This window comes from Sphaerodactylus townsendi, linkage group LG10 (assembly GCF_021028975.2).
Source record: "Sphaerodactylus townsendi isolate TG3544 linkage group LG10, MPM_Stown_v2.3, whole genome shotgun sequence".
NCBI classification, from domain to species: Eukaryota; Metazoa; Chordata; class Lepidosauria; order Squamata; family Sphaerodactylidae; genus Sphaerodactylus; species Sphaerodactylus townsendi.
In genome coordinates this window covers 56,557,483-56,576,516 of record NC_059434.1, presented here as the reverse complement: position 1 = coordinate 56,576,516, position 19,034 = coordinate 56,557,483, and the positions used below count along the sequence as shown (strand labels likewise).

The window sequence follows — 19,034 nt, the reverse complement described above, 5'->3', positions numbered from 1 at the left end:
CTTTCCTGCCAACCAATCATATAGTCAATCAGTAAGAGGACTACAAGATACAATAACGTTTAATGTACAAGGCGATACCATGGTTTTCCCCGCTCCTATGATGTAAACCAAATGTCATAAAAAGCAACATTTGAAGTTCCAATTTACTAGACTTCTCAGTGCGGTTGGATTGTTAAACTTAAAAAGGGGCTGGGAAAGGAGCGAGAATGCCGTGCATGAAAGAAAAGCCCAGCCGCGGTTTTAAAATGCAACAAAGATTTTAAAATGAAACTGAGTCGTAACTCGTTTAGATTAGACTGCGCTAGGTGCACAATGCAAATACATGGCAATTAGTCTGATCTACTTATGAGTGTTCAATGTCGTTTTAGCGAGATGGACCACGAGAAAAAAAATTACGAATTCACATGAATTCTGGGGGAGGGGAGAAAACTCAACAATTAGCAAATAACCCTGGAAAACAAAACAATAGAAGAAAAGTCGCACCAGACAACAAAGGCGAGCGCGCACGCGCAATACGCGAGACTTCTCACGCGCATGCCTGCTGCCTTTCGCAGAAGAGCATAAACGGCTGCACGCGCTGCCTTCAAAGAGGATGCGACGGTTGCGTGATGACGTCAGACGCAGCCTTTCCCAGGAGAGGGAGCAACGGCGCGATTTTTCAAAATGGAACCTAGGAAGGAGGGGGTTTCTCCCCGACCCCCGTAGCGGGGAGGGAGAGGCCCGAGGCGCGGCGGCTGCGGCGAGGAGAGACTGTCTGTGAAGCTGATCTGGGAGACCTGAGCGCCGCCATGGCGACCTGCATCGGCGACAAGATTGAGGTGCGGAAACAGGCATCAGGATCGCCTTCAAGGAGGGAAGGGAGCCTTTCGCGGCTGTAGGCAGAGTAGGTTGGGCCCAAACATGTCTCCGGGAGGGGGGGGCGGGACTTGCAGTTCCGCCGATTGGCCCCCTCCGGCCGGATTGACGGATGGGACGGAGAAAGAGTATTGGGCGGGGCTATGCTCCAGTCCTTCTCACAATTAGTAGTGTGCAGACGTGCATTGAGAAAGGTGGCCGTTTGGATGTTAGCGAAGTAGGCGTGACATGTGTGCTGGGGCTGCATGCCTTTCCTCAAATTCTCTGCAAAGAAGGCGAAAAACAATTAACATTATTGGAATGTTGTATTGTCACGGCCGGAATCACTGTATGGCCGTGTTCCAGTAGCATTTTCTTCTGACGTTTCGCCTGCATCTGTGGCTGGCATCCTCAGAGGATCTGATGGTAGTAAAGCAAGTGGAGCATATATACCTTTGGGTCCACTTGCTTTACTACCATCAGATCCTCTGAAGATGCCAGCCATAGATGCAGGCGAACGGTCAGGAGAAAATACAGCCCGGAAACCCCACAACACTCCAGTGATTCCGGCCGTGAACGCCTTCGACAATGCAATTAAAATTATGTCCTGGGGCACTTTAAATGCTCAGATCTGTTAAATCACAAACTTCTGTGGACTAGAAAATAATCCCATTCGTGTGTGTTCCATGAACTGCACAGATGAGCGCTGCTGAGCAGATTTTTAATACTGTTGCATCCCAGTTTGCTCAGCAGCGCTCATCTGTGCAGCTTGAAATGGTAGTAGTAGTTTGCGGATCCCCTGGCAGATTCTCATTTTGCCTAGTAAATAATTGGTGCAATGCACAATTAAATATGGGTACCTAAAGAAAGTTTGGGGGAAACTGGTCATCGTGGAGGCATACAGTTATACTTCGCTTTAACATTTTCTTGGGGACCATTGAAGGCCTGACCTGCTGTCATCTTTCACAAAAACGATGCTTTGAGTGCGTTCTCGCAAGTTTGTGATTAGGACAAAAATGGGGTGGCCAAAAAGCCATCGAAGCATTCTGAAGATCAAATAATTCATGTGGTGGTGGTAAAAGTGTGAGAAGAGGTTTGCAGTAATAAATGCGCCAGGGCTTTAGCGAAATCCTCTCTACTGCTTGTTCCAAAGATCCGAGATCAAGTCTGCGTCAGGTTGTTCCTCAAAGGGGAGCGCCCCCCCCCCCCCGCAACAGGTGCACCGCCCCAGTTTGGCTTAACGTGCAACAGGCGTGCAAATGGTTGCACGGCTTAAGTGGGAGGTTTTTGCTAGGCGGCCCCAAGACCGCGATTTCCCCGCGGGAATCCCAGAGCCGGCTGCGGCTTGGCGTCCCTCCGGAGTGTGTGTTTAGCTGCTGCTATGGTAGCCGCGTCTCCCCCGACCGCGGGACGGAGGGCGGCAAAGTCGGCAGCCTGCAAGCGCCTGGCTGTGCAGTGGGTGCGAGTCCCCGGCAAGATGCCGCAGTGGCTTCTCAGTCTCCTGCTCTCGCCCGTGCCCGGCGGCGCTGGACCCTCCGCCGGCATGACCCAGTGCTCTCCTTCGGAAAGCTCCATTCAGGTGAAGCCGCCCGCACCCCCCGCTCGGCGCGGGACTCGGATAGCCCCGTTTGAGAACTTCCCACAGAAGTGATGGTGGCCACGGAACGATCTCCCTGGAGGCGAGGATTAGCAGAGGGAGGGAAGGGGTGGTAAGGGAGAGAGGACTAGTGGGTTTATTTAGAACACCTAAAAAACAAACCCAAAGAGCATTTTGGTCCTGTGGAAAGTCAGGAAGGGGAATGTAAGCTTGCAAGGCTGAGCACGTTTTTGCTTGCTTCCCCCACTCCAATTGCCCGGACCCCTCTTCTTGTCATGTGCTCTGGCCCTGGCTGGCTGACTGTCAAATGGTTCCCTTCTGGACTAACTCAAGGAGCCCTGTGATTGTTAAGTGCTTGCACTGCCCCTCACAGGGTCAGGAGTTCGAGCCCCCTGTGGGTCAGATATCCTGGCAGCTGGCTCATGGTCAACTCAGCCATCCATCCATTTCTTGGTTGGTAAATGAGTACCTAGCTCATAGCTACAGCGTAAAGAATAGCTGGGGAAAGCAATGGCTAACTACCCCACAAAAGAGGCTTGCCTATGAAATCACTGCTCGCAGTGGTACCCCAGGGTCGGATTTGACTGAAGGGGAAACTTTACCTTTTATGGACGAACTCGAGACTGAGAAGTTTCTGACTGGGAGTCTTATGGAGAGCAGAAACAGAAAAAAAAGAGTGTGAAGGTGTGGAGCTGGGATCACTGGGTGTGGAGGTTGAAAGTTGTGAATTTCCTGCATTGTGCCAAGAGATGATGACCTAGAGGTATCTTTCGACTCTGTGTTTCTATGATTTCTATGAAAGGAGGGAGGAAGGACTGAGTGAAGAAAGACTGGCAAAAGTATGTATATTTTAAAAAGTCTTCTGTGTGGTGAGAGAAGCCCGTGGCAATGAATATTGTATACCTCCCCATTGTAATGGGAATCCACATTCTAATTGTCATCTGTATCCTAATTATTGCAGGGTGGCATCTGTCTAAAACCTTTCCTTCTGACATTCTTGCTTTGGAACAGGGTAGATTGGTTTTAATCAAAGTGACTTTATTTTGGACTTATACCTGCAATCGGTGTGATAGAAATCAGCAGTCTAAATCGCAAGAAAAAAATAATTTTCTTGCATCTCTACTATACAAGTCTTCCATACAGTGAGAGAAATGTACACATAATATTTACAATCGATACAGGAAGCACCTTTACATTATTGAAGAGGCTGGCTCTTGCCTATGAGGAAGGAAATAACAGTGGTAACTTTTTCTGTCCCTCAGGATTTCAAGGTTTAGGAATACTACTGGAGCAAGACTCCTTTCTGGGGGTTTGGTATGATCTCCCTGAAAACAGGCCACAGAAGTGAAAGCTGCCATAAAAAAATGGTAGAATTGTACGTTGGATCAGTTTCCTCTGCAGTTGCCTCAGAATTCCAGAATGAAGGATGCTAAACTCTTGGGGGGTGGGGAGGAGATGAGACCTAGCAACACTATATCCTGCCCACTGGAGCCAAATAATACTGACCTTAACTTCTGGACACATCCCTTTTGTTGCCCAACCTCTCCAGGGTCTGTGGCTCATTGGAGAGCACCTGCTTGGCATTCAGAAGGTCCCATATTCAGTCCCTTGCATGCCCAGTTGCAAGGGAAGGACCTCTACTTGACACCCTGGAGAGCCTCTGCCAGTTTGAGTAGGCAGCAGTGGCTCTGATGAACAAAGGGTCTAATTCAGTATAAGGCAGGTTCATGTGGTTTTCTGGCAATGTGTAACCCAGTCCAAGTGCGTACCCTGTGCATGCTTCAGCATCCATCCCAGGCTTAGTTGTACACATACATACACACACAGTCACTATTGCTTCATGACTTTACGTCTTAAGAGATTGATCTCTCAAAGTGTCCTGCAGAGATAAATATGAAGGAGGGGTTTGGGGGTGGTGAGGAGGTGGGGGTCATCAGGAATTGTCTCTTCAGGAGACTTTCTAAATCAGAACTGTTTGATCTGGCTGTCCTGAGAGTGTGAGTGAGATAATTGGGACATAAGGCTACATCAAAATGTGTGTATGTGTTTTTGGCCATGCTGATAGGGGCTGATGGGAATTGTAGTTCCTGAACATCTGGAGAGCCGCAGGTTCCCTACCCCTGGTTTAGAGCTATTCAGTTCTACTATCCTATATATGTGGCTTTGGCATATAAACCCTATAGCAAGAATGGCAGATTTGAGCGATTCTGGATTTGTGTGTCTTTAAAATGATGCTCTTTTTAGCAGTGAGTTAATTAAAGCAAAATATGCTTGCTCTTTCAAATGGATGAATCTGTCAACATTAACATAAAAAATAATTTGAGAGAATAATATGGTTGACACAAAGTATCTCTACAATGCAATCGTATGCATAGTTACTCTAATTTAACCTTCTGAAGTTATTTAGTTTAGATGGGATTACCTTCTGTTGCATATTTCAAATAATATGGTTCAGTAGGATATACAATATCAAAATATTTAGACTCCAGCCATAAATATACTTAGAATTTACTTCCTATTAATTATGTGCAGGATTCCAGCCTAATCATAACATATTTAGCATTCAGTCTGTGCTTAGGACCATGACCATAAATATACATCAACCCTTTTAACCTTCATCAACTTAAATTGCAAGAGATAAAGTGAAATTATTTTTACTTAGAAGTATAAGCTTAATTTTACATATGAACTAAAAAAAATCTGGTATATTTTCAGATTGACAAAAAGGCCATGCACAAAGTTGGAATGGTGCAGAGAGTTCAAAATGAAGTGAAGATTCATTGTCAGCTAAAACATCCCTCTATACTGGAGGCAAGTATTTACATTAAAAGGAATGAAATCATTCCTAGTTAAATTGCAATATACTTAATGCTAAATCTTTTTATGTTCTAGTTGTATAATTACTTTGAAGATAGCAACTATGTGTACCTGATATTAGAGATGTGTCATAATGGAGAAATGAGCAGATATTTAAAAAACAGAAGGAAACCTTTCTCTGAGGAAGAAGGTAGGTATGAAACGTGTACATAGTCGTACTTCTAATGCTGTTGTTTAAGTAGTATATAGGTGGGCAGAGGGAATCTTTAACCCTTGTGAACAGACATATAACAATCTCCTGAGTTTCAAGAATAATATATGATAGAGCATAGAAGCCTGCTTTTTGAGACCGTTTCAAAGCCTTCTTGCTTGTGTGGAACTAGCTGTGTATTTCTTTAGATTCTTGCCATATTGCTTGACTTCCTGTTGACATAACTTTGGGAAAAAAGTGCTGTTGTCACCATTCTTCCGTGAAATGTGTAAAATTGTAACTTTTAAATTGGAGACTTGCGTGTCCAGAAATCATGACCTTTACAGTTGCTATAATGGGTTACTAGGGAAGGTGAAAGGAAAATGGCACATATATAAGTATGCCAGAAGAGCTGTTGAGTTTATTTGTACTTTGAGTGATATGTTATTTTTTTCAGCTTGTGTAACCAGTCAATTGCTGAACTGCAATATTTATGTCTTATTAAATAATTGCTAAAACAGGTTTGGTGAGAAAGTTAAGACAAGAGCAAATAGGCATAAAAATATTCAGTGTATTCTTTAACATATATATATATATATATATTTAAATCCATGCAGTTCGACACTTCATGCATCAGATTATTACAGGGATGCTGTACCTTCATTCCCATGGAATCCTGCACCGAGACCTCACACTCTCCAACCTCTTACTCACCAACAATATGAGCATCAAGATTGCTGATTTTGGACTAGCAACCCAACTGAGAATGCCTCATGAAAAGCATTACACAATGTGTGGGACTCCCAATTACATTTCTCCAGAAATAGCCACAAGAAGTGCGCATGGACTTGAATCTGATGTTTGGTCTTTGGGGTGTATGTACTATACTCTTCTGGTTGGAAAGCCACCTTTTGATACTGATACAGTAAAGAACACCCTGAACAAAGTGGTATTGGCAGATTATGAAATGCCAGCGTATTTATCGATAGAGGCTCAAGACCTTATTCATCAGTTACTTCGCAAAAACCCAGCAGATCGCTTAAGTCTCTCATCGGTTTTGGATCATCCTTTTATGTCTAAGTGTAACTCGGCAAGAAGCAAGGATATGGGAACTGCGGAGGATTCAATGGATAGTGGAAATGCCACCATTTCTACAGCGTTTACCACCTCCTCCAGTGTAAATACTAGTGGCTGCTTAAAGGAAAAGAAAAGACTTTTAATGGGCCAGCCACTCCCCAATAAAATGACTGTTCTTCCTAGAAATAAGAACACCAGTGATGTCTCTTCTGGGGATGGAAGCAGGGATGGAAGCAGTTCTTATCACAACTGGGGACTTCCAGTGCAAGAAATACATAATACTGGTAGAGGAAGGGCAATGCCGTTGATGGAAGAGCGACCGCATTCACGCTACCTCAGGAGGGCACATTCCTCTGAAAGACCTGGTACATCCCATAGCCAGAATCAGGGAATACCTGATCATGTGGAGAGATGTCATTCTATGGAAACCCTCTCAAAACCCAGAGCAGGGATAACTGAAAACATCAAGGATTTCTCTCCTGCAAATAGCCATGGTGATATTGCTGCAGTGTTTAAAGAAAAACTTCCAACTGGTTCTGGCTCAATGGAAAAACATCTCTCTCCACCTGTGAAGGATCAAGTTTGGTAATAGTCTATTGTACTTTTTTTCTTTCATAAAATACTTAATTAAATGAGGTTCCTTACTATACAATATTGTAAAAGTCACGAGGATGCCACTGGACTAGAGGCCAGAGTTTTGGTAATGCCAAAACAATTGCAGAATGGGATAAATGTCCCCTCATGACTGACTTTTAGAGTCTATCTCTTGGAGAAACTAACTGAAATTCTTTCAGTTCTTCCTAGCCACTAGTGCACTCTGAGAACTTAAACTATTCTGCAATTCCCAATCCTTTCTTTTTTCCATTACCATCTTGTAGGTGACATGTGGACAGGAAAAAAAAGTCAAGTTTTCTTTTTAAAGTATTACTATCAACTATTTTTTTTTAACTGGACCAAAGTTATCGCTTCAGTTTTGATTTGCCTAAATATTAGAATGAATGCAGTCTTATTGACTCTAGAATCGACTCTTATAATTGACTATAAAATCTTCTAGCCCTGCCAAGAGCTGCTGTATTTAAGGGTGAGGCGATTATACTATTTGATCATTAAAAAATACCAGAACATTAGAGGAGATGACTACCTTAGGGAACATCAAGACAAGGGCTATGTACATTCTGTCAAGAGACTGCATTTGGCTGATATCAGCCAAGCGATGCTTAGATACTAAGTAACTACCACATGATTATCAAGTAGTAATTTATCAGAAGGTAAAAATAAGCTCAGCATCTTTCATATGATTATCTGGACCATAATTTCTTTGAATATAAGCTATGGATCACTAATGTTGACAACTTGTCCTAGATAAATTATTTTCAGATAAGTTGAAAATTAAAAATAATGCCTTAAGTATTTTACTGGATGCTTCAGAACTTAAATAAATTAACAGCTTCTCTCATCTCTTATTTGCCTAAAGTGTTAGGACTGTCTTTCCCTCTGCAATTAATCTCTATAAAAATACCATCTTTAACATTTGTGTTTTACATAATTTACAGAAAATGAAAATTGTGAAAGTCTTCCTGACCTTCTCAGGCAAGCCATTCCACATTCCATATAGTGGAAGCCACTATAAATGCATGCATATAGTACGCTGTTTGTGCCTATTGTTATAAGTTATAATTGCTTTTTTTTTTTAGTTCAAATTATCTCTGCCCAGTGAAGCCCAATATTGACTTATTAGAACCAAAGTCTCAAGCTGAAACAATGCAGCGATGGCAGGAAGTACCTTCAGAAATGGTGGGAGAGGAAATGCACTGATGAAGGGAGGTTTTCGATTCTTAGAGCTTGTTGGGAAACTCTTGTCTGCCTCTAAGATGCTAATGGACTCAAATCTCACTGTAATACTTTTGTGATCTGCAGGGTATTAGACACATTGGCTCTCCTGTAAACAGACCACTCTCATGAGCCGAGTTTGCAGGAGTTCTGTGTGTTCACATCCGCTATGTGCAGAGAAATTAAATAAAAGGATACTCTACAGAAAGATTGTTGCTTTTGAATGACTGCAGTGTTGTGCATTGTGAAGTGGCTGCCTTTTTACTGTTTTGCTATCTTGGGGTTCTAGTTCACAAGCAGTATAAAAGAGACATAATTTATTCTACTATTTAGAAATGGTTTGCTCTTCAGAAAGTCCATCTGAACAAGATGTGTAAAGAAGACCTATGCTGGTTGGTTTGGGATGTGTTTGTCTGTGAAGTGGGATTCTAGGAACTCGGGGCCAGCTTGGTTTCCTCAACTGAGCACTAGGTTGCATTTGTTGGTCATGCAAAATGTAGCGGAATGCTGGGAATTGACTGGTTTAGACATATATTGCTACATTTTCCAAGTGAAGCAGCACCTGTATTTGTGGAGAAATACAACACAAAGCCATTGAGTGTACTACTTGTCAAGGCCATATGCTTACTGGTACTTATTACAGATGGAGTTCATTAGTCATGTAAGGGACCACTTTTATCACAATTTAGAAATTAAACCCACTCTTCAGAAAGCAGTCAGATGCCAGTCTTGAAACCGCTTAACTATCTGGATAGACAGAAAGGATGAAAACAACAGATGATGATTAGCGTTGCTGCAGAAGGGAGGGTGGCAAGAAGAACAAGAGGAGCAGAAGGCAAGGAGGAGTTTTCTTTCCCCTGCATCATATTACATTGTGGGATGGAAAAGTGTAGAATGGATCTGTAACTTAACCAACAACTGCTTAACTCTTCCCAGATGTTTGCTTTTGTTTTGAATTACCTGGAATACCTTGGGGAATTATAACTGCAGGATTTACAGTTCGGATTATCTGAATCCTCAGATAATTTTTCTTGCCATTTTTATTTAATTGCTTCTAACTTTGGCAGGAGGCTGATGTCATATTTCACGCACTTTATCTGAACAGAAGTATTGCTGTCTTGACGCCTTCCCAGATCCTTTACTTCACCACACCCACCCCATCTGTTTGAGCCAAAGGCAAGAATCTATAATATAATACTTCAGCTCTTCAAGAGCTTAAATAAAAGTGGTGATTGCACACAGCTTATGATGCTGATTGATTTTAAAACAAGGGAAAAAAATCATATTCCCATTAAATATAAAGATGCTATTGAAATCAGAATAGTTTTGAGATGAATAAATTCAGAAAAGATGCGATGCGTAGGCCTGTCCTTTTCAACGTTCAATAATGTGGTCTTGGTCAGATGTCTTATTTAAACTGGAGTTGAACCTCTGCAAACCTTTCTAGTTGGAATGTGGGAAGCTGATAAGTCCATCTTTGCCCAAAACAGGTGGGATATAAGCCCAACAATTTTTTTTAATGACATATTGCTAGGAAACTTTTTTCTTCTTCTAGGTCTGAGAATCTTGTATCTTCCAGATTATTAACATATTCTTCTGTTGCTTTCAGCTCCAATGCAGGAACTTTCATATCACAACAGTGCCAGGAATGCAAATGGGGATTTGCCTTTTCATCTTGGTGTACCTCAAGAAATGCTGAAACATGCATGGAATGGCTTAAAAGGCAAAAAGTCACAAAACAGTGCACAAACAACAATGCCAGCTGTGGGATCACTGGATGGAAAGAAATTCACCGCTGAGCTTCTCTGTAGAGCTGAAAAGGCTCTGCCAACAACTGCACTAGATTTCCATCCAGTTTCTGAAGCCAGGAAAAAATGGGGCGAAGAACAACAGTATGGTCATTCAAAACTTATGCTGCGAAGTATTGTATCTCCTCTGAACGCTCACAGGTTAAAACCAATCAGGCAAAAAACAAAAAATGCAGTGGTATGTATTGTGCTGTATTTCAAAACTGTTAAGGGATTGTATTGTCGATGGTTTCACGTCCAAAATCACTGGAGTGTCCTGGGGTTTCCAGGCTGTAAGCCCATGTTCCAATAGCATTTTCTCCTGATGTTTCACTTGTACCTGTGGCTGATAGCTTGTGATTATATTAAGATCCACTGAAAATGCCAGCCACAGATGCAGACAAAATGCCAGGAGAAAATGCTACTGGAACATGGCCATACAGCCCGGAAACCCCACAACACTCCACTGTTAAGGAATTACAGTAAAAACTATATAAATATTGGTTCGCATTTTGAAATTTCTGAAGAATATTCCAATGTAAATTAGTTTGTGTTATTAATATTAAACCTCTTCTACTAAGAAATAAAGCTTCAGACAAGCCCTGTTCCTCATACCGTCACTTACAGTTAAACCTTAAGTGTTATCCCTCCCAAGTTTTTCTTTTGTCCTTCCTCCCACTCCTTTCATTTCCTATTCATTGCTGTATGACTCACAGGTGTCAAACTCGCGCCCCTCCAGATGTTATGGACTACAGTTCCCATCATGCTGGCAGGGGATGATGGGAATTGTAGTTCATAACATCTGGAGGGCCGCAAGTTTGACACCTATGCAGTGTGTTGCTTTCAACCCTCCTGTTGTCTTAATCTCTCTTTTCCAATACTAATTGGTAAATGCAGTGGGATTCGAACTTTCTGATTGATGACTCACAAAATCACAACAGTATAAAAGCTATATCAGTTATACAGAAAAGAGTGTCTGATTTGGTCAGGCTTAGTGCTAAGAGCATAAAGTCTAGTTCTTCAATACACCCCATTATTTTGATTCAGTTTGATACTTACATTATTGTCATGTGGAATGGGGCTTTTTGACACTTATTATGTCTTGTAAGAAATCCTATTCACACTGTTCTGTTTTGAATGTATGTTCTAGGTTAGTATTTTAGATACAGGAGAAGTGTATATGGAATTTCTGAAAGAATACGGTTCCCATGAATTGGTAAAAGAAGTTATGAGAATATCTTGTGATGGAAATGGGGTGAGTAGCAATATGATTTTTAAAAAATTGTTTGAATTGTGATGATATTAAGTAAACTTGTTTATGCCAATATTGAATATGGAGAGCTCAAGGGTAATGATGAGTAGGTTTGTTGTCCATAGAAATAAGAGTAATCGATGAGAATTTTTGCCACAATAAATCTGTAAACATTTAGCCTCAGGATGCCCTCCCAATCAGTAGTTTCTCAGAACACCATAATTGTGATTATAGTCCTTTTATAACTGCATTTATTAAGACAGGGTTTTTTGGATATGTTTGGTACATGCAGTGGCAGTAGTAGAAGGAAGTGCCATCAAGTCACAGCTGACTTTTGGCAACTCCATAGGATTTTCAAGTCAAGCAATTTGTCCTGGTCATCACCGTCCTCTTCTGCCTTGGCAGGGAGAAGACTGACCTGAGGTCACCCAGCAATTTTCATGCGGAGGAGCAGGAAATTAAACCTGATTCTCCAGATTAGAATCCCAGCACTGTTAACAGTTACACCACGCTGGGACAAGCAACAAGTTATTTATTGTTTGATCATGGCTGTCCATTTTCTATCCAACTGTTCTGAGAAGTTATGTAATTTAATAAATTGGGTTAGTCTTTAAAATCCTGCCTCAGAGTTGAAAAATCTTGAAAAATGCAGGAACACAGATCTATCTCAGAAATGAGTGGATTATGACAGACACTTGCCCTGAGAGATCAGTTCTAATATCTTATCCTGCATAATTAACCATTCACCAATTTTCAGGTAAGATGCTACTACATAATTCTTGACTGTGAGATTTTTTTTCTGTGTCTTAAGATCACAGTTTATCATCCAAATGAAGGAAAAGGCTTTCCCCTTAAAGACAGACCTCCATCTCTGCCTGAAGACTTAAATAGTTATAGCTTTGACAACTTGCCAGGTATGATACGTTTCTATTACCCTTTAGAAATTATGGTGAACTTTGAAAAGAACTGCAAAGTTAGATCCATATGTCTAATTAAGCTTTGCTTCTCCTGGGCTTCCATGTAACATAATAAACTATTACTGAAAAGAACGGTCCATTGGATACTTACCGTGAAGGGTCCTTCTCCTGGAAGGCTAGGAGGACATCTTGCTTGGGTTATTCCTCACCCCATTGTCAGGGAGGCAGGAAATAATTTTCTGTCACTTCACACTAGGAACCTATATGAACAACTGCTCTTCCTGCTGAGGTAGGAAAAATATTGAGGGAAGATGGCTGCTGAGCCTCAGGACAGGAAGTGACAGAAAATTATTTCTTGCCTCTCTGACAATGGGGTGAGGAATAACCCAAGCAAGATGTCCTCTGCCTCCAGGAGAAGAGGAACTTCAAAAGCAATTTGTGATATGGAAGATGAGTTGCTATTCAAAGGCAAGTCCCATGGGATCTAAACAGCACTATCCTTACAAAATTGTAAGGATTTTCAGAAAGCTAACATTGAAATACATAAATACATGCATTCTATTTCAAGTGTGAAATGCATTTACAGTACATGTGCGAGATTCGTAAGAAACTATTTAAAGCTTATTATTTAAAGCTACCCTTTCCCTAAACATACTGTGTTTAAAATACTATGGAGCTGGCATAGTAGATTTGAATTATAATGTTCCAACAGTGGAAATTCTGGCATACATGTGATATGTAAGCAGATTCCTCTAGCTGTGCCTGTTAAAAGCACTGGATCTTAAACTTGTAAAGAGTCTACCACTCTTAATACATTTCAGGGAGATAGTTGTATTTGTCTGTCCATGACAACTTATTTATTTATTAACATTACCTATAGTCTTTCTCAAAGAGACTCAAGGCAGATTACACATAGTCTATTAGGATATTAGAAGTATGTTGTGACACTTTAAGATTAAAAGATTTATTGTATCATAAGCTTTTGTGAGCTTGGATCATGACTCATGAAAGCTTTTTCACAATCAGTTTGTTAGGCTTTAAGGTGCTACCAGGCTCTTCCATAACTGATGCGTGAGTGAATGCTTTCCAGTAGATGAGGATGGTGTATAAAGTAATAGCTTCCTGAAAATGACTACATGTGTTGCAGCTTTCACATGGGCGTTGTTTGAACAGCTTTCCTCCAGTGTTTACATGGCATGGTAATTACAATTTGTAGAGTGGTTCGCCTTATGCATCACTGCCACAGCACAGTTTCCTTTTATAACATTACCAGAACATCCCTGGGAGTACTTGACAGAGTGCAATGGATGAGTCGCATAGCAAACAGCTGTACACATTTTAGCCACTGTGTAGACCATCAGCCGTGTCAAAACTTGTGCATGTGGGTTTCATGGTGCCATTCTGTTGCCCTACTACTGCTTTAAGAAGTAAATATCTATTGAAATGATGTTTCGTTCAATTTATGCTTAGTGTATTGCACGAGACTGCAATTTCTTCTCCCCTTTCTATAAAGAAAGTTCAGATAGTATGTTGATTTCTTGCATAATAATTAGGATAATGCTATAGGTTCAAGGAAGATTTTCTAACAGGATCAAATGGTGTTTCCTCTGGATATTTTGTGTGTAAAAAAGGATGTTGCCTTTTGATGGACTTTAGAAATCTACTTCTGTAAAGCTATTTGTAATTTTCTCCTTTGGGATGATGGTAGATGGGAAGTTTGTGGTACGAAGAAACTTTTCAGAATTCTAAAGTTGTTCTGGGTAGAACAGATTTCCAACTGAAACATAGAAACTTTTACATGCATTTCTTGTTTTAGAGAAATACTGGAAAAAATATCAGTATGCAGCCAAATTTGTTGAGTTGGTAAGATCTAAAACACCTAAAGTTACCTTCTATACCAGATATGCGAAGTGCATGTTGATGGAAAATTGTCCTCCCGCAGATGTGGAAATTTGTTTTTATGATGGTATGTATTCATAAACTATTTTCAAATTAAATCCTTGCTTTAAATTAGAGGTGCTAGTTAATATAAAGTCTACTGGGTTTTACGCTCAATACACTCATTCACGTTTTCAAGGAGATTCTATTTGTGTTGAAGGTAGTCATTGAGTGCTGCTTTTGGTCTTCTGGAATCATAAAATTGTCTGATTACTTGTGCATTTACTAAAATATTTTCTTTAATAGGGGCAAAAATACACAAGTCAGCAGGTTTAATTCGAGTAATAGAAAAATCTGGGAAAGCCTATACCCTAAAAGAAGAAACTGATTTAGAGAATGATATGCAGATATATGTGAATCATGCAAATGAGGTAAATTTTACTTGTCCGTCAGTTTTTAAATTTATCATTACATCCTATCTTGGTACTGCACTACAAAGTGTTCTGAAGCGCTCAAAAGTTTACTTGCTGTTTTGTATCGTTGTGGTTGGTCCTATTGCATTGTATTACCAATTTTTTGTTTTTTGGATTTTGCTTTGGACCAGCAGGACTTCCTGCAGCAATATTTTTATGAAGTTATTCATGATCAAGGAAATTTGGGTTATTCCAAAAAGAACTGGAATGCTGATTAATCTTTTACAATTTAGACTATGTCTTTTTTAACACTGTCAACTTCTCGTCTTGTCTCATGGAGTGCTACATTCCTGCTTCTCTTGGAAGAGGTTAGCACATTTTAATGTAATGTCTTTAACTTTTTAAAAAACAGGGTCATCGAATTTGCCTCGCACTGGAGTCTGCTATTTTGGTAGAAGAAAGAAGTGAAAGTATTCCATTTTTCCCCATTATTGTTGGGAGGTGAGCAAAGTGTTTGGAATATTTCTGTTAAGGTGCATCTATGGTGCATTCTGTTAAGGTGCATCTATGTTCTTAATTGAGGGAGAAAAACTGAATGCAGAACTTAACTCTTCTGTGATGTTGTCCATTACCAGGAAACCAGGAAATCCCGAGTCTCCAAAGCCTTTGCTACCACCTCCTGTAATACCAGGTACATGCCTTTCTTTGAATGAAGTTGCTTCACTGAAGGGAAACACGGCTGCCAGATACAAATCTCCCAGTCAAGCACTTCATCCATCTGTAAGTAAATAAGCTCATAGGTCACACTTTTATTTGGGTCATACAAAGGGTCTCCTGCCAAGATAATTTTTTATGTGTGTGTTTTAAAGAGGAGTCAATTAGAGAAATGTAGTGAAAGTGGCATGTTTTAACTAGTAAAAACAGTTCAGCTTTGTACAAGAGAAACTCATGTGTTTTAAAATATTGGATGCTAGTTAAAGAAATGAAGATAAAACTCAAGGTTATTGTATATTTGTTCATTCTTTAGATGGTGTCATGTGAAGGATCTGCATTCACAGCAGCTGTGACAGAGTCAAAGTGCTCTCCAGCTCACCAAAATGAGTGTGTTGTAAATTCAGCTCAGCTCTTGAAGTCTGTCTTTGTAAAAAATGTTGGCTGGGCCTCTCAGGTGAGTTGGTAATTGACTACTAAGCAGAAAAAAGGAAAGTGAAAGCCAGTGGAAAAGTAACATATCAGTTCCCACACTACAAAGAAATAAACACTACTGTTTAGAATGTACTGGTCAACTCTTTCCTGTCCTGAAGTCAATTGTTTCTTAATTTTCTTAACATCTGCTGCAGATAATGATATAGATAATGGTGGTAGCTATTTGACTGCATATTTAAAGATACTTTTTTGGGCAATAAAATATGCAAATTATTTTCTGTAATTTGTAGCACAGTTCTGTAATCAGATCCTGTGCATTAAAACACCTTTGTCAATCTGTGCTGCTTAGATTGCTGGAAAAAAGGGGAAAATGCAAATGGATTACCTCTTAAACTTTCTCAGTTTGAACCATTTCATAGTTATTAACCCCCTTTTTTTCAGCTAACAAGTGGAGCTGTGTGGGTTCAGTTTAATGATGGATCTCAGTTGGTGGCTCAGGCTGGTGTTTCTTCTATCACATATACATCTCCAGATGGCCACACTGTTCAGTAAGTGTGTTATAGTAATTGTGTAACTGCTTTTTCAATTATTTGCACACTTTTTAATTTTGCCTCTACCTTTCAACAGATAATGGTTCTGCAACATTTGTGTACCAGTGCTTTGGCATATGGTAGTCAGAGGTGTATGGGGGGAAAATGGTGCCCAGAGACGAGCCTTCTCCAAGCAACCCCCCGCCCAGCCTGGGTGATGCTCAGGGCGGGGCTCAGGGGTGCCCCCCTGCAGAGCCTGGGGAGAGCAGAAGCCACTGTCAGCCTCCAGAAACATGCTTTTAAAAGCATGGAGGCTGGGGGCAGGGCCACAGCCTGCGCCCCACCCCCAGCCTCTGTGCTTTTAAAAGCATGTCTCCGGAGGCTGGCAGTGGCTTCTGCTCTTTCCAGGCTCTGGGGAGGGCAGGGGCCAGGAGGGGGCGGGGAGCATTCCGCCCCCTTCCATGGCTCTCTGGAGCCTGGCTCTTGCTCTCCCCGGGGCCTGGGAAGGGCAGAAACCGGCTGGGAAGGGGGCAAGGTTCACTAATGCCTTGTAGTTTTTGTGAAGGCATCTGGCTGATTTTGTTCCTCCCAAGTGACCAGATTAGTTACACCCGGGAACAAAGGTTACCCCTTGTCCCCTGGCAGATATGCCACCGCAATGAGATCTACCCTAGTCAAAACAAAGAATGGGGGAATAACTGAGATGTATACATTAAAACATCAGCTATATTGCATTTAAGATTATCCAGACTGTGTGGTTAACAAGGGAAAGCATCCACTCTGGTCACTATCCAAAAGCCTTCTGCAGTAGCATAGCCACAGTAAGTTGGAGTACCTGGCTCAACACAGAGCTCATTTGAAGAGGGAGTCACTGTAGCCCAGAGTTTTCCTCTATAATTTGCACTGTTACCTGTACAATTGCTAAGTTACTCTCTGTGCTTATGTATAAAGTGGTTGCTGTTTGCTATTTTATATTGTTATTGCTTTTTGCTGTTGCTCTTGTTCGCTGCCCTGAGGGTGGGATATCAATTAAATATGAAATGAAAGTGGTGCAACTAGGTTTCTCACAGACAAAATGGGGGAAACTACATGCTTGAGATTTTCCTGGCAGGCGGAAAAAAATGAACTGGTAGCTTCAGTCAGATGTCTCTTTAAACCAGCATACACATAAACCTAGTTTATTACTGTGTTCTTGGACATAACTCTTTCGAGTGCTACCTTGTGAAAACAGATAGTATTAACCAGTTCAGGATGGCACAGTCATTTTCCTTAACTATGAATAAAAGAGGAGAGCAGGTTAGACTTGCATTAAATTTCATATCCATGCCATCACAAAGAGGTAGCTTAATTTATCAATGTCTGCTGAAATAAATTATTACTGTCTGATAGGTATGGAGAAAATGAGAAATTGCCTGAATACATCAGAGAGAAGCTGCATTGTTTATCTTCCATTCTGGTGATGTTTACCAATCCAGTTGGACCCCACTGAAGCTACTGGATATGAAAGCTTAATAACTATCTTAATGAAGCAGAGCTTCCTATATAGTCAGTCCTACCTTCTAACCTGGAGTAAATGGAGGGCGCTGAAGAGTTACTGTATCCTGCTTAGCTAAGCACTTGTAAAAGTTTTCAGAGGTGTGATCAAATTAAGACAAAATTGTTCGCGGTTTTATATAATGAATTATAAGAAATCACTGGGATCATCTTTTGCCAGGTTTTTCCATAAAAGGAGGCTGAATTGTACATTTGTTTACTCCATTGTTCTGACAATTCTTATATCAAGAAAATACATCTCTGCTGTTGCAGTTTTTGTATATGTAAATACCTTGTATTTTATGTGGTTTTGAAGTAGTATGTAAAGTGTACTGTCTTATAATTGTTTTATATTTTATTTTTGTAAGTTTCTAATGAAATATCCCTGCAAAAGCTTAAAAAAAATAAATGCAGTGATATCTGTTGAGATGCCTTGTTTCATATAGCACAAATTTATGCGGCATAGTCTTCTAGGATATAGAGAATTGTACAGGATTGTTCCTCTCTAAAACATCTATTTGAATATGATTTCTGAATGTCTGTCTTTGTCAAAGACGAGGGAAGTATGTTATGAGGTCCCTTGTGTACCTAAAACGCTAGTCTATTATGTATTAAGGTTTGTTCGTTGAAGCAAACTGAACTATGAAGCAGTGATTTTGTTTTGTTTTTCTAAGGCAGTGTCACTGTGGATATCATTTATCCAAACAAAGCTGCTATTTGGGTTTTAGGCACACTGGAAGGAAGGAGCGACTTATCTTAAACTGGCAAGTTTAATAGGAAATTTCTTGGCAGCATTCCCCATAAGCTTACATTTGCAATTAAAAATGTTACAGTGCAATTAAATATTCTGCCAGTTCTGTCTACTTTAATATTTGCCTTGCAGTTAGATAGCCATGAGCCCTTTTGGAAAAGCTTTATTTTAAAAATCTCCAGTTTTCTTTGTATATCATGGTAACATGCATGTTTAATGATTCTGTATAAACACTGAGACCCACATAGTCTTTTTAGCCACATTACAACACCAGCTGTTCATGCACGTATAAAATATCTACGTTCTACAATTTTTACTTATAAATTTCCACTTAAACAGCAGTATTATGTGGAACTTCATTTTAGTGTCACTAAGTAATAATAGTCTGATTACTTGCTCATTATGTTCTGTTACCTCCTGTTATGGGCAGTTTTAAAACATACAATATCACAAACTTAATTAAGTTACTAAAATGTTACTGC

The 19,034-nt window shown here is 40.5% G+C and overlaps 1 protein-coding gene across 1 annotated transcript; it reads left to right on the top strand.

Annotated features, from left to right (window-relative positions):
• The first annotated feature begins 612 nt into the window (after window positions 1–612).
• PLK4 (polo like kinase 4) lies at window positions 613–18,644 on the top strand. Its single transcript, XM_048510049.1, has 16 exons — window positions 613–818; window positions 3,694–3,798; window positions 5,147–5,242; window positions 5,324–5,438; window positions 6,056–7,100; window positions 8,210–8,294; window positions 9,966–10,331; window positions 11,283–11,387; window positions 12,196–12,298; window positions 14,118–14,267; window positions 14,486–14,610; window positions 15,005–15,093; window positions 15,228–15,372; window positions 15,620–15,760; window positions 16,180–16,286; window positions 17,658–18,644. The coding sequence occupies exons 2-16, from the start codon at window positions 3,748–3,750 to the stop codon at window positions 17,755–17,757; spliced, it is 2,823 nt and encodes a 940-aa protein (XP_048366006.1). The 5' UTR covers window positions 613–818; window positions 3,694–3,747; the 3' UTR covers window positions 17,758–18,644.
• Window positions 18,645–19,034: the final 390 nt, after the last annotated feature.

Bases quoted from the DNA above. Each gene is read 5' to 3' on its own strand.
- PLK4 (XM_048510049.1), top strand. From the start codon at position 3,748: ATGATCTCCCTGAAAACAGGCCACAGAAGTGAAAGCTGCCATAAAAAA. The intron at 5,243-5,323 runs GCAAGTATTTAC...TTTATGTTCTAG, and splicing joins AACATCCCTCTATACTGGAG to TTGTATAATTACTTTGAAGA. The intron at 8,295-9,965 runs GTACCTTCAGAA...GCTCCAATGCAG, and splicing joins CAATGCAGCGATGGCAGGAA to GAACTTTCATATCACAACAG.